Source organism: Triplophysa dalaica, chromosome 3 (assembly GCF_015846415.1).
Source record: "Triplophysa dalaica isolate WHDGS20190420 chromosome 3, ASM1584641v1, whole genome shotgun sequence".
In the NCBI taxonomy this organism is placed as follows: domain Eukaryota; kingdom Metazoa; phylum Chordata; class Actinopteri; order Cypriniformes; family Nemacheilidae; genus Triplophysa; species Triplophysa dalaica.
This window is the reverse complement of record NC_079544.1, coordinates 5,771,769-5,785,222: the sequence shown is the minus strand read 5'-3', so window position 1 is coordinate 5,785,222 and position 13,454 is coordinate 5,771,769. Positions and strand designations below refer to the sequence as shown.

At 38.3% G+C, this 13,454-nt stretch overlaps 1 protein-coding gene across 8 annotated transcripts in view; it reads left to right on the top strand.

Moving 5' to 3' along the window:
• The window catches only part of slc6a9 (solute carrier family 6 member 9), a 95,984-nt gene extending 82,625 nt beyond the window's left edge, over nt 1-13,359 (top strand). For all 8 annotated transcript variants that reach the window (XM_056742665.1, XM_056742668.1, XM_056742666.1 and 5 more), the window contains 12 exons: nt 1,740-1,896; nt 3,369-3,500; nt 4,576-4,846; nt 5,666-5,798; nt 5,873-6,007; nt 6,093-6,196; nt 6,457-6,694; nt 7,669-7,803; nt 7,893-7,992; nt 8,091-8,191; nt 8,903-9,073; nt 9,432-13,359. In XM_056742665.1, coding sequence (XP_056598643.1) covers nt 1,740-1,896; nt 3,369-3,500; nt 4,576-4,846; nt 5,666-5,798; nt 5,873-6,007; nt 6,093-6,196; nt 6,457-6,694; nt 7,669-7,803; nt 7,893-7,992; nt 8,091-8,191; nt 8,903-9,073; nt 9,432-9,665 — 1,911 coding nt within the window. In that variant the 3' untranslated portion in view covers nt 9,666-13,359. The remainder of the gene's footprint in view (nt 1-1,739; nt 1,897-3,368; nt 3,501-4,575; nt 4,847-5,665; nt 5,799-5,872; nt 6,008-6,092; nt 6,197-6,456; nt 6,695-7,668; nt 7,804-7,892; nt 7,993-8,090; nt 8,192-8,902; nt 9,074-9,431) is intronic.
• The last annotated feature ends 95 nt before the right edge of the window (nt 13,360-13,454 follow it).

The following is a 13,454-nucleotide window of genomic DNA, read 5'->3' as shown; positions in this document are numbered from 1 at the left end:
GCACAGCCACATTCTACATGAAAATCTCCAGGCATTCTGGGTGTTAAGTTGAGAAGTCAAAGGTCAGTTCTCACTTTCCACCGTAAAGTGACAGGGTCACATACCTGCTGTACGTTACTCAGAAGTGCTGTGCTGCTGTCAGTCAAAGCGGGCAGCCGTGGTCGCGGATACAATGTTCATAGTTTATAGTATATTTATAGCAGAATAAGAAACCTTTTAAAGGATCATGAACGGAAGTCTCATTTTATTCAGTTACTGTGTTAAAAGAATGACAGACAAAGCTGACAAACAACATTCCATTACTATGTATACAAATAGAAACATCATACACAGAAAACATGAAAACACTTTTGATTCTGAAGTCTGTCTTGGATTTGTTTGTTCTTTACTTTTTTATTTTTGTCTGTCTGTTATTCTTTCTTTCCGTCTGTCTGTCTGTCGGTATTGTTTTCTTTCTCTCTGTCGTTTTGTTTGTCTTTCTTTTTCGAGTCTGGGAGCTGAACCACTAATTTCAGGTCCCCGTGAGACCTCATATGTGTGTGTGACTGTGTCTGAGTCTTACATAAATGGGCAGATGGGCCCAGCTGGGCGATCTTTCTCTGTGGGCTCAGCAAGACAGATCCTCTGAGCAAACGGCGATGACCGAAACACCTGGGCATTCCACAGAGGACAAGGACACAGATCACAGTGTGCAATGATTTAACAACAAAATGAAACCACTGTGTGTGCTGTGAAGGGAAATAATTTCACTGCTCATAGGTGTAGCACTGTATAGTTAATATTTCATAATTGTAAAATTACTGTCAATTTTAAAAAGCAAAATTGCTCCCAGATACAAAGTGAACTCTGGGTTGTTGACTCCTCTTAAGAGCTGTTGGGATGATTGCGATCATAGGCACTGAATGATCACCTCCTGCAGAGCTTTCTGTGCGGGCGGAGAGCTCAGGTCAGATCCTGCACTCCATCTGAGGTCAACACTGAGAGCATCTGATGAGAACAGATGGAGAGGAAACTTTAAATCAGGCCGACAAGACCAAATGTTGGCTTTTTTGCACATGGTGCTGATTTCAGTTTACATCAAGTGCGCTTCGCCAGTCTGAGAGTTCAGTTTACCAAATCTTCTTTGTTTTTGCCTTTGATTTGGGTGGTTTGATTCTGAGTCTCTAAAATCAATGCCAACGTGAGGGTCAGTATTCCACTATTGTTTGATATGCCACAAATTTCTAAATCTCACTTTCTTGTAGTATTTATTATTGGTTTGTGAATTTTTTGCATACTTTCTGGCATGCACGATTGCTGTACTCCGCCTAAAACTACTGTTATAATTCATACACATGCAATTTTGAATAATAATATTTAATCAGAGAATACATAGATTATCTGTTATGTATTTGTCATACTACAGGGCCATAAAAAAAGGAAAATTCAGGACCAACGACAATAAAGGCTTTTAAAAGTGATCAGTACAAAGCACCTTAAAACACACATGATCCCTTACACATGCACATTAGTTTTGAAAATCTTAAAAAAATCTAGCAGTGATTAAAACAAACCTCACGGTGTGTTATTCATAAACATGTTGGTCAAACTACCCAATTGCTCATTGTATATGTGTCCTGTGAAATCTCTGTACCACAGTTTGTTGTTTTTGGTTCTGTGGCTCATGGGAATTAAACAACGGTTTTCATTCATCTTGAGAACATGGGCCTTTTCTTAGCATCTGTATTTCTATGTTGTAGAACGGCGCAGTTCCAGGGGAGCCTGTGAAGAAAGATGAAAACTCCAGACGGGGGAACTGGGGAAACCAGATTGAGTTTGTCCTCACCAGTGTGGGTTATGCAGTGGGGCTCGGAAATGTCTGGAGGTTCCCATACCTCTGCTACCGGAATGGAGGAGGTGACCATTCTTATTGATTCTGTTTGTGTTTTACATGCATAATATCATCAGTGACAGGTGGAAACATTGGATCTCCAAAACTAGAAATGGAAATAACACTGCATTTTTTTATTAATGAAATGCTGTGTTGTTAGAGTTGACAAGCTTTGACATTGATAAGATTTGAATACTTATCCGTTCTTAAATATTTGTTAAACCCATAGGCAAACATTTAGGGTGGCCAACAGTAATGATTTATGAAAAATATATATATCAAGAAATATGAAGATATAGATGCGGGAAACACTTTAGAGACCATTCCGAATTTTCATTTAATCAGCATTTCTAGATGTATTTATGGTCCAGTGTCAAACAAAATCAAACCTCAGGAGTGACAAAGTCATCCAACAGTATTGTGAATTTCTGACACCTTGACAAAACGCATGACGATGCACTTTTCCTTAATAAATTTATAAATATTCTTGTTGTATTGCTTGAAAGTGTATATGAAAAAGTAGAGCATCTTTTCTTTTCTTTTGACCTATTTCTCCTGTTTTCATTTTCTGCAAATAAATGCAAATAGAAACAATATTTGTTTTTGAAATTTAGAAGAATTGTTCTTTTAATTTTTGTTTTTAATTATTATTATTGTATTATTTGTGAAATCACAGAATGAAACCAAAAGGATCATTTTATCTAGACACATATCAATAGTAAATTCAGACAAAGTAAATAAAAAGGTCTTTGTGTTTATTTTTATTAATTGTTTATGCTTTATGTTAAAATGATTATTATTTTCACCAGACTGTAATGTCAGTTAGGTGGTGTATTTGTATAGTCTAAAGTTGTTTTTATGAGTCATGCCTTTCACTAAGAAGCCTTTAAAATCACTTGCTCCCTTAAAAGGACTTCAGGTCTCATAGCCCACATCATTTAAACATAGACAAAGATAAAGCAAACAGGGCACTGCAAGAATCTAACAGCAGTTATAATAAAGCTGTTTTAATCCCCAGTGGTCTGCCCCCTGAGCTCATGTTCCCAGAGCTGCCTGTAGTCTGGGGCCACAGCCTGAATTAGCCCATAGCTCAAAAAGAAGACATTGAGCTTTCTCACAGAGTCGCTCTTTAAAACAGAATCCACATGTTATATGTAATGTATAGATGGTTTTAGCGGCAACGACATAAACAAATGTTATGTGGCCCAAACTTAACTTCTGTTATACCTCCGCAAAGAATCATTCCCTGTTGAGTAATATTAAAATAATTGAAATGTATTATAAATTGTATTATAGATCGATAAACAAATGTAAACAAACACAGACCAAAAGTAAACTTCGGTTTACAAAACATATTTTTATCTTTTATTAAATACACTACAATGATCGCAAAGACTTATTTGGAAACGATCTTTTGATTGTATGGGAAACGCCTCATATGACTGACGAAGGCATGTTATGCAAAATGAATTTATGTAACTGTAGGTGTGTTTCTCAGGTGCATTCATGTTTCCATACTTCATCATGCTGGTGTTTTGTGGGATCCCCTTGTTCTTCCTGGAGCTCTCGTTTGGCCAGTTCACCTCCCTGGGGTGTCTGGGAGTATGGAAGGTCAGCCCCATGTTTAAAGGTGAGTGTGCCTTTGTTAATAACAAGTTAAAAAAACACATTTCATTGACTGTGAAATGAATGCATTTATGGCTCAAACTCGTCTTTAATCATTCAGATACAGATAGCACTGGATAAACTTCGATGTTTTTTTGCAAAACCTTACATTCCTTAAAGGGGTAATTTGACTCGGCTAAAACTAATATTATTGTTTGCTTTAGATGTAAAACAATGATTAAAGGTTAAAAAATGCTGTATTTTCCGCATACCTCTTTGCCCCGCCTCTCTGAAACGCACTGATATTTTACAAAGCTCATCGCTCTGAAAAGCAAGGTGTGCTATGATTGCCCAGGTCACTAGTGCATAGCGATTGGTCGAATACTGCACGGTAATGTAACGCCTCTTACCATATTTGGAACATCATACTGCGCCGGCACAATGAGATTTACAAGACCACCCAACTTACTTGCGTAATTTGGGCGGTCTTAGTCAAGTCATACCACAAAGTGACGTTCATGCGTGGGGGGGGGGCTGGTGGTAACACAAGGCGTTTCAGGCAGGTATGGGTTCGCATTCGCTTTTAGAAAGATTGAAAGATATCTTTTGTTCCAACACTTGTACCAACACAATTTTTGCAATTTTACTTGTCTAATACATGCGTGGGCAACTTATAACACCAAAGACACAGAAAACACGTATTTCCACCATATGACCCCTTTAAAGGGACAGTTCACCCAAAAATAAACGGCATCATCAACTCACCCTCGAGTTGGAACTGTTTGCTTTGTTACATTCTTCCAAATATCTTCTTTTTTGTTCAACAGAGCAAAGACATTTATAAAGCAAGTTTTCCTACTATGGTAGTCAATGGTGGCCAAGAACTGTTTGTTTACAAGCATTCTTACAAATATCTGTCTTTGTGCTCATCAGAACAAAGAAATGTATAAAGATTTAATACAACTAAATGCAACAATTTAATGAAGACAAAATTTTTGTTTTCAGGTGAACTGTTCCTTAATTATATTTTAATTTGCATATAAAATGAAGGAAGGTTCTCTTTAGAAATCACTTTTTTTGTTTTTGAATTTGTCTTTAAGGTGTGGGATATGGAATGATGGTGGTCTCCACTTACATTGGGATCTACTACAATGTGGTGATTTGCATCGCGTTTTATTACTTCTTCATGTCCATGACAAATCTGCTGCCCTGGACGTACTGTAACAACCCGTGGAACACACCTGACTGCAGTGGGGTGATGGGAACCCCACGAGCGAACGCCACCTTTGCTAACATGTCTGCTGTCGTGTCGGGGGTGACCGAGATTGTGAACCGCACAAAGAGAACCAGTCCCAGTGAAGAATACTGGAGGTAATGTTGGTTGTTGCACAAAGCAGGTTGTTTCTCTTTCTCTTGTTCAGCTTGTAATACGGAGAGACCTTGAAAAAGCCATTAATATATTATTAATATATTAATTCAACGAGTAAAATGAAAATGTATTACTTTCAGTTCTGACACAGAATGAACCGATTTTTCCACACCCACCTTAAATCATACATACCTGCTTTGACTTCTGGTTTGAGATATTAATGCCTTCGATTTCCCCATAATCTGTTTGTTTAAGGGCTATGCTGAAGTAAGACATATTTCTACACGAATGTTGGCAGACAGAGATTTCATTGAAGAGTCCTGACGTAGCTCATGATAATTATATAGTATATCAAATATGACGGATGTCTCCCATTTAAACTTGATAGTTGTAAGCTATTATTAATACATGTTTGACAGAGTTGTGCATGTTGTCTTGGTGTTGGGAGTGTCATGAATGAAACTTGACGGATGTGTTTGTTGAAAGATGCTAATGCATAAAGTGGGCTGACATTACAGACATTGGGACAGAATGTTTTGTATTTCTACCCGTATGAATGTGTGAACTGTATATGGTTTGGAATGAATACTTCATTTAACTGCCAGCGGTCTGAGAATACAAGGATTTGACCATGAGACATGTGCACGGCCGTCATGACATCTTTGGAAATGGTTTGTGCTCTCTGGGCTGTGTCGTCTCTTTAGTATGAATGACATTCTTGCTCCATTGTGTGAGATTAAAGCATCAATAAAATCAGTGAGTTTTTTGTCGGACTGTTAAAATAATAGACATTCTGCAATATCTCACACTTTTTCTCACAGAAACTATGTGCTGAATGTCTCTGATGGTATCGGCAACTTTGGGGAAGTGCGTCTTCCCATCCTGGGCTGCCTGGCTGTGTCTTGGGTGGTGGTGTTTCTGTGTCTCATCCGCGGAGTCAAGTCATCCGGCAAGGTAAGTGGATGACCATTCTTTCAACTGGGAGGATGCTTACGAAGATCTTGTTTTAATACGCTGTCTTTCATCAGGTGGTGTATTTCACAGCCACTTTCCCGTACGTGGTGCTCACTGTTCTCTTCATTAGAGGAATCACACTGGACGGAGCCGTCAGCGGCATCAAATACTACCTGACCCCTCAATGGGAGAAAATACTCGATGCAAAGGTACGCATGACGTATGACTAGATGTTAAAGATCGCTGCTGAGGGAACATGAGTGTGTAATAACATTAAGTCTCTGTGTTCTGCAGGTGTGGGGGGATGCGGCCTCACAGATATTTTATTCTCTGGGCTGTGCCTGGGGTGGACTGATCACCATGGCTTCATATAACAAGTTTCACAATAACTGTTTCAGGTAATCGAAGAGTAAAGTGTTCAATAAAGAGTGTTGCATGCTGAAAATCAAACAGAAAAAAAAGAGGGAAAGTCATTTTGTAACTTTCTTTTGGGGATGCATTATTCTGTAGCTCCCCCATGTGGCTGGTATTGGTTACTTTATATTGAGCTAAACCAAACCTCCTAAGTGGATTTGCTGTAATTTTTCAAGTGAAATATACAAGGAATTTTTTACAGGCATTCGTGCTCAGCTTAATTTGCTTTCTCTTGTTCGAACAGAGACAGCATCATCATAAGTGTAACAAACTGCGGCACTAGTGTGTTCGCCGGCTTTGTGATTTTCTCCATCCTGGGCTTCATGGCTCATCATCTGGGAGTGGATGTGTCAGAAGTGGCCGATCACGGACCGGGTCTGGCATTCGTTGCTTACCCAGAGGCCCTCACTCTGCTTCCCATATCACCGCTCTGGTCCCTGCTCTTTTTCTTCATGCTCATTCTGCTGGGGCTGGGCACACAGGTGGGCACACTTCTGTGTTTATGGGATTCATTTACAGACCAGCACTGCAATGAAATTCCACATGCTTCTTGTATTTTTTGTATTTATAAAACATTATTTTAATCAATGTTTTCTTTATATTTTGTAAATGTTTGTAAAAAAAAATCCTATAATTAGATCAAACTGCTTAAATATATATACTTCTGTTCGTAATTTGGCAGAATTTTCTTTTCAATAATTAACGGAAATGTTTTTTGTAATATTTGTAATTAGTTTTGTGAAGAAAGATGTAATTGTGCGGGCATATTAATTTCTTTCACCTCAAGGCAAAACACTTATATTCATAAAATATATTTATTGCACCAAATAATAAAAAACACAGCCAATAAGACCTTATTATAGATGGGTAACGTCTTTAATACTCTTTAAAGTGTCTCAGGGTGGAACCTCAAAAAGCTGGTTAAAAAAATGTCAAAAGTACAGTCTAGGAAATCAGTGGTTACTTTAGGGAAAATATGCTAAAATATGTTTTATTAAATAGCAAGAAAGTCCCTTTGGGGGGAAAATACTTTAATATTTAAGAAAAGTTGTTAGTGACCCTGAATTTTTTTAGGTTAAATGTTCGCAAATAAGTAATTGACTTACATTCATAGTGTTTGCATTCTTTCTTTAGATATCTAAATTGCATATCGCTACCAATTTATTTATCAAAGTGATAGTTGATCCCAAAAAAATTCTGCAGAACACAAAAGAAGATATTTTAAAGAATGTCTGCAACCGAACAGCACTGCACCCCATTCACTTCTATTATATGGGCACAAAACCAATGTAATTGAATGGGGTCCAGATAACAACATTTTTTTAATATTTTCTTTTGTGTTATACAGGTTTGATATGAGTGAACGATGACAGAATTTTTTGGGGAGGTGAACTATCCCTTTAATAGAGATCTAGTTCACGTAGTAGTGATGTAATACTTTTTTTTGTGTGTGAAGTTCTGTCTGCTGGAGACACTGGTGACAGCTGTAGTAGATGAGATCGGGACTGACTGGATTATCAGAAATAAAACATATGTCACTCTGGGTGTCGCCATCATAGGCTTTCTGCTCGGTGTGCCGCTGACCACACGGGTGAGCATATGTACTCATGTAACAAACACACACGCATGCTCTTAATATGTGTATAAAAAACTCAACCTGTTTTACTTTATGTGGTGTAGGCAGGGATATACTGGTTGTTGCTAATGGACAACTATGCTGCCAGTTTCTCTCTGGTTGTCATCTCATGCATCATGTGCATCTGCATAATGTATGTCTATGGTGAGTTCTCTATGTGTTTTTCTACATGATCATTTAAAGTTCACAGAAAAGCAGCATTTTAATGGAGGAGTTAATTTGTACATTGTGTTTCTATACAGGCCACAAGAAATATTTTAAAGATGTGGAGATGATGCTGGGATTCCCTCCTCCAATCTTCTTCCGGATCTGCTGGAGATTTGTGTCCCCTTTAATTATTAGTGTAAGTCCTAGTAGGACAGAGCTTATTTTTTACAGTTTCATTTGGGCCCTGTTAGAAAAATAAAATTGCAGGATACCTTACATACTTATCTTCAAGTGTTAAAAAACAACAGACGTTTCACACAAAATCGGCCCACAGCTCAAATAAAAAAAGTTAATAGTAGTTATTTAAATTGTAGTAAGGTATGTGAAGTTCTAGAAGATGAAATTTAGCGGCATCTACCGTGGAGTTTGCGAATTGCAATCAACGGCTAACTCCACCCCTCCCTTTCATAGCACTACGTTGGCTCACACAGAACTAAGATGTCGTCACGTTTTTGCTTCTTTGCCGAAGGTAATAACGTATTTACGAAAACGCAGTCAGCAGTTTGTTCGTTTAGGGCTACTGTAGAAACAACATGGCGACTTCCATGTAAAGGGACCCGTAGTGTATGTAGATAGAAATAGCTCATTCTGAGGCAATAAAAACATATCGCTTCATTATTTAAGGTCTTTATACGCCTCTGAAGACATTTGAAGTTGTGTTTATTATATTGCATTTATGTTAATAGATCCTCCAAAAATCTACACACCGGACCTTTAAAGAAATTGTTAAAAGTGCAGAAAAATTATTATTACTAGCCCTGTTGTTTAACTTTTCTTTGTTTGAACAATACAGCGGATGTATTAAGCTAATGTTAATTTTTCTTTTTGTCTCTGTCTCTCTTTACAGTTCATTCTGATTTTTACCGTGATCCAATACAAGCCTATTACCTACAATGACTATGTATACCCTGGCTGGTCGTTGGTCATTGGGTTTGCCATGGCGTCGTCTTCAGTTATCTGTATACCCGTCTATGCTCTGTATAGGATTGCTATTTCTGAAGGATCCACATTTTTAGAGGTAAGACATGTTTTGTCTTTAAAAACAACAAAAAATTATCAGATCTGTAATGTTCAAAGAATATATTTACAAAAAAATTGGGTTATCATTGGGTCAAAAATGGACAAACGCAACTGTTGGGTTAAATTAATGGTTTATATTCAACGCAACAATGGGTTGAAACAACCCAGCATTTTAGGATGAAACAACCCAGCATAGGTTAATCTATAACCCAACAGTTGGGTTTGTCCAATTTTGACTCAATGCTGGGTTGAAATAATCCAAGATTTTTTTTAATGTTTTTTCTCTAAATATTCGACCAGCTTTAAAGTCATCAAAGAGTCATAACATGCTTAAAAACACTCTGTTAACCCTGCAGCGATTGAAGAACTCCGTTAAGCCCGACCCGGACTGGGGCCCGGCCCTCCAGGAGCACCGCAAGGGACGTTACGCCACCATGGGCCCCGATGGTGTGGAGGTGTGTCCTCTCAAAGAAGATCTCAAGGACGAGGTGATAGAGAAAGTGAAGGTTAAAGAAACAGACCAGGACGAGATCGGTCTGACCATCCCCGGAAGCAACGGCTCTACGTTGAACCCCACGCCCAGCGCATAGAGGAGCCCCTTCCCACCCTTCCCCCAGGACGGTTCCCATTCCCCGCCGTCACCTGCTGCGGGACAGGCCACTCTCGCTGGAGACCTTTACATATTGTAAGGGCTTTACGAAATCTAACCTCTAGAGAAATTGGTTGCCATCCAAAACCTTTTTCTTTTCGTTGACATAATTTAACACTGCAGTTATTTTAAAGAAGAAAAGACATGTTCATATACAGGAGACGTTTGCATACACGCAGTGTGTATATAGCGCATTGTACAATATTTTCACCCTGTGTTGAGTAGTGTGGAGACGTGACCTGTAGCTACAGGAGCTACAGCAGGATTTTGGCTCATGTGTGTACAGTGGTGGCAGTGCTGGTCAGGTTGAAAAGCAGAAGACCAAATATTCTTTGTCGCAATGCACGTTGTAAAGGGGAGCGTTCATGTTTTCTGTTTATTATTGGCACCAGTGCCACGTATGCCATGTACTGTACATACAGTTGGTCGATGTGTAGCACTCGTTTGAAATGGCTTTTTCAAAATTCAGATGTCAAGAAAGAGAGATTGACTTATGGGTAATGTAATGCAAATAAATGATTTCATTGTAGCAAATGGGACAAACTGTTTAAGTTTATAGCTTCCAGTAGATAGAGCAACACGCATATTTACTCAAAAAGAAACAAATATCTATTATCCGTTAACTAGACTGAAAATCAAGCACTGCACGTCCCTTCAAGCAAGAGCACAATACAAAGCAAAGGATATTTGGTCTTCAGCTCTTATCACAGTTATTGACGGAGGTATTTGGGTCAAGGCATACTGTATAACTTCTCAAGCCCATTCTCAGGGTTACACACAGTTTGTTTTCACGAAACATTTTCAAACACCTTGAGATGATTTCCGCTGACATTTTTGCCAAAATCCAACTAGTCTTCCAAGCATTTTGGAGCAAAACGTGAGCCGAGGCATCTCTGAGCAAAGGGGGAATGTGTGGATCTTCTGGCTCCTTGTTAGATTCAGTACTTTAGTATGCACACTAACCCCGCTCTTCACTGAAAAAGCATGTTACCAAAAACGTGCACGTACATGAACCTCGATATTCTGCCGGTGTGTTTTATACGTGTGTTGCATCTACTCGTGTTAAGAGACTTGAACTGGCGTGTATCTCTGTCATTTAAAGGCAGTCTTGAGCTAGCGGTGCAATGAGGTTGCATGCAAAAACACTGGAGGGTTCTCCTCATAACCTGTTGTTAGATGTTAACTGTTAAGTAGTGTGTATTTTTTCTTATGATGTCGTAAAATAACGTAAAATCAAGTTTTATGAGATAAACGAAGTTATTTAACATTTGAACAATTTGAACCACAGCATGTTACTGTAGGTTATGACTGCAAACAACAGACTTTAGGATTTGGTTTGGTTGGCAATAGGGAGGGGGTGACCCGGATGGATATCTTGGTCTTTGACTTGTCTCGTGACTTTTGGTACTAGGCTTTGGCATAATGAATATAGTAAAGATGCCTCATATCATTCCAGTGATGTTTTATCAAGGCCCCTCTCTTACAATTCACACGGTTGTAGTGGCACAGATGCATGGAGTCCTGGTTACACTGTGAATATGTTTAGGATGTTGCGTGACGCCACTTCACGTGGAGTCGAGCAATGCAGCTGCTAATGTGCCGATGCTCATATATGTCGAGACTTCTGATTATTTTGTTTTCGCATTTAATCACTGTATATAGTCAAGGTCGATGTAGTTTTATTGTTATTTCTCTTCTGTATGGAAGAAGCGGAATACACGTCAAGTCAGTATTCAAATAGTCGATACCTGGCACAATAGTCTACGTCAGCGTTTTATGTACATTTTATTAACCTCTGCATGAAGGTATGATATATATATTTCAGATTCTATCCAAAAATATACAAACACAATCTAACTTAAAAAAGCAGCAAAAAAAATCTAACCCAGCTGCCTAACAGGAGGTATCATACGCTCAGGGGAGTAGTTACAGGAGTCCTTGGTCTTTGTGAAGTACAACCAATCTTGCAGGAAACTGTAGTTTTTCCTCTGTTAAGGTAGAAGAAAGCAGCAAAATGCAGCAGATGCTCTGTGCGCTGCCAGGTTTAGGGGTCACTAGACAACTAGACTCGATACTAACAGCACTTTTTTACTGGTTCACTTTAGCCGTCTACACGGACGGTAGCTACAATGATTAATCGCTGTCAGAATTGTAAATGCACAAGATTGAAACTTGCTGTTGGCCTCATTCGTCCTCATGTCTTGTCTGATGTGTGGTCTGTGTCCTTGAGCGTGGCATGAAGACCATGTGTGTGTGTCTCTAGGTACTGCAACGTGAGCGGTCCTAGAAATTGAAAAGCAAACTCTATTACAGTAGAAATGTTATGTATCGGGGTCGTTCGCACCCTGTTCCCTAACTCTGTTGTACAGTGATGTAAACTCAACAGATGTGTATGTGTTTTATGTTTTTTTTTTCAGGGTGGGTCGGGATTGGGGGGAAATGCTGTAGGTGGGTTTATTTTAGTTGTTTTTACTTGATTTGTTATAGTAAGCTATCTAATGTTATGTGTACAGAGTTTTGTGTGTAGTGGACGTTCAACTGCCGATTAAGTGTAGGTTGTTAGTGCCAGTATTGATGTCACTTTTAATCTGTATGTTATTATCCATTTTACCTTCGTAAGAGATTTTCCTTCTTATTTTTATATAGTACTAAAACTGTATTTTCTCATCAGATGTAATCTTTTTTTTTGCTATGTTCGGTGACACTACTCTTTGTTTTCTTAAACTTCCACGAGCCAGCTGATCTCAGATTGCCAAACAAAAGCGTTGGACTAGAACTTGAAACATACAGGAATGCTTTTTACGTAAGTGTTAAGCCAACAGTGCTGTATCTTCATCTCAGTATTATACAGATGCGTATTTGTAGTGTGCTGCAAAACCCTTTGATAACATCGTAAAATGAAATGGAAAGCACATTCGATGAAAAGTGCGTTTTAATATAAGTGTGCCAATCTTTTAATGTTTCTCAATGTGAATTTGAAATTTCATCAGCATTAATACTTTGATATATTAACATAGAAGTAAACTATGTTGTAAATGACAATAGATCGGATATCGACCAGATAACACAAAGGTTTGTAAGACCAATCTTCAATGCTTTCGAGTGGACTTTGCTTCTTTGCCTGGCTCTGAAATTGTTAGTAGATTTATTTGAACTGTGATGACACGCACCCTGAAATGAAAGAGTTGGCTGTCATCAGATTAAACAAAAAAAGGCAAATGCACACAGACAAATACCTCTATCCCAGATGGAAATAGCACAACTTTGTGGCTGTATGAAGTGTAACTTTAAACAAAATCTATTGTTAATCGACAGCATGTTCATGTTGTGACAGCACAAAAGATATCCTACTGTATGTGTATGAAATCATCAATATTACAAACATCTGTCCCATATCCTGTATGCTAAACAAAGTGATGTCTTTACAATAGTGTGTGTACTACTGTGCTCATGGCAATATAAACGTGAAGTTGTAGAATGACAAGCACAATGACATGAGCTCAGTGCTTTCATCAAATATATCTAACCATGTCACGTTCAAATTTAGGGCCAAACTTTATTGAAATTGTCCTAGTCATGTCAGTATCTTAAACTGTTCAATTTGCAATGGTAAATAAAGTTTATTTTAAAGTTCACTTATGGTTTGTATGTTTTGTCTAGGTGTGTGTTTTGTATTCCTTAAAACAATTGCCCTGAACATTTTGATACTAACTTCTCCATTATAAAATGT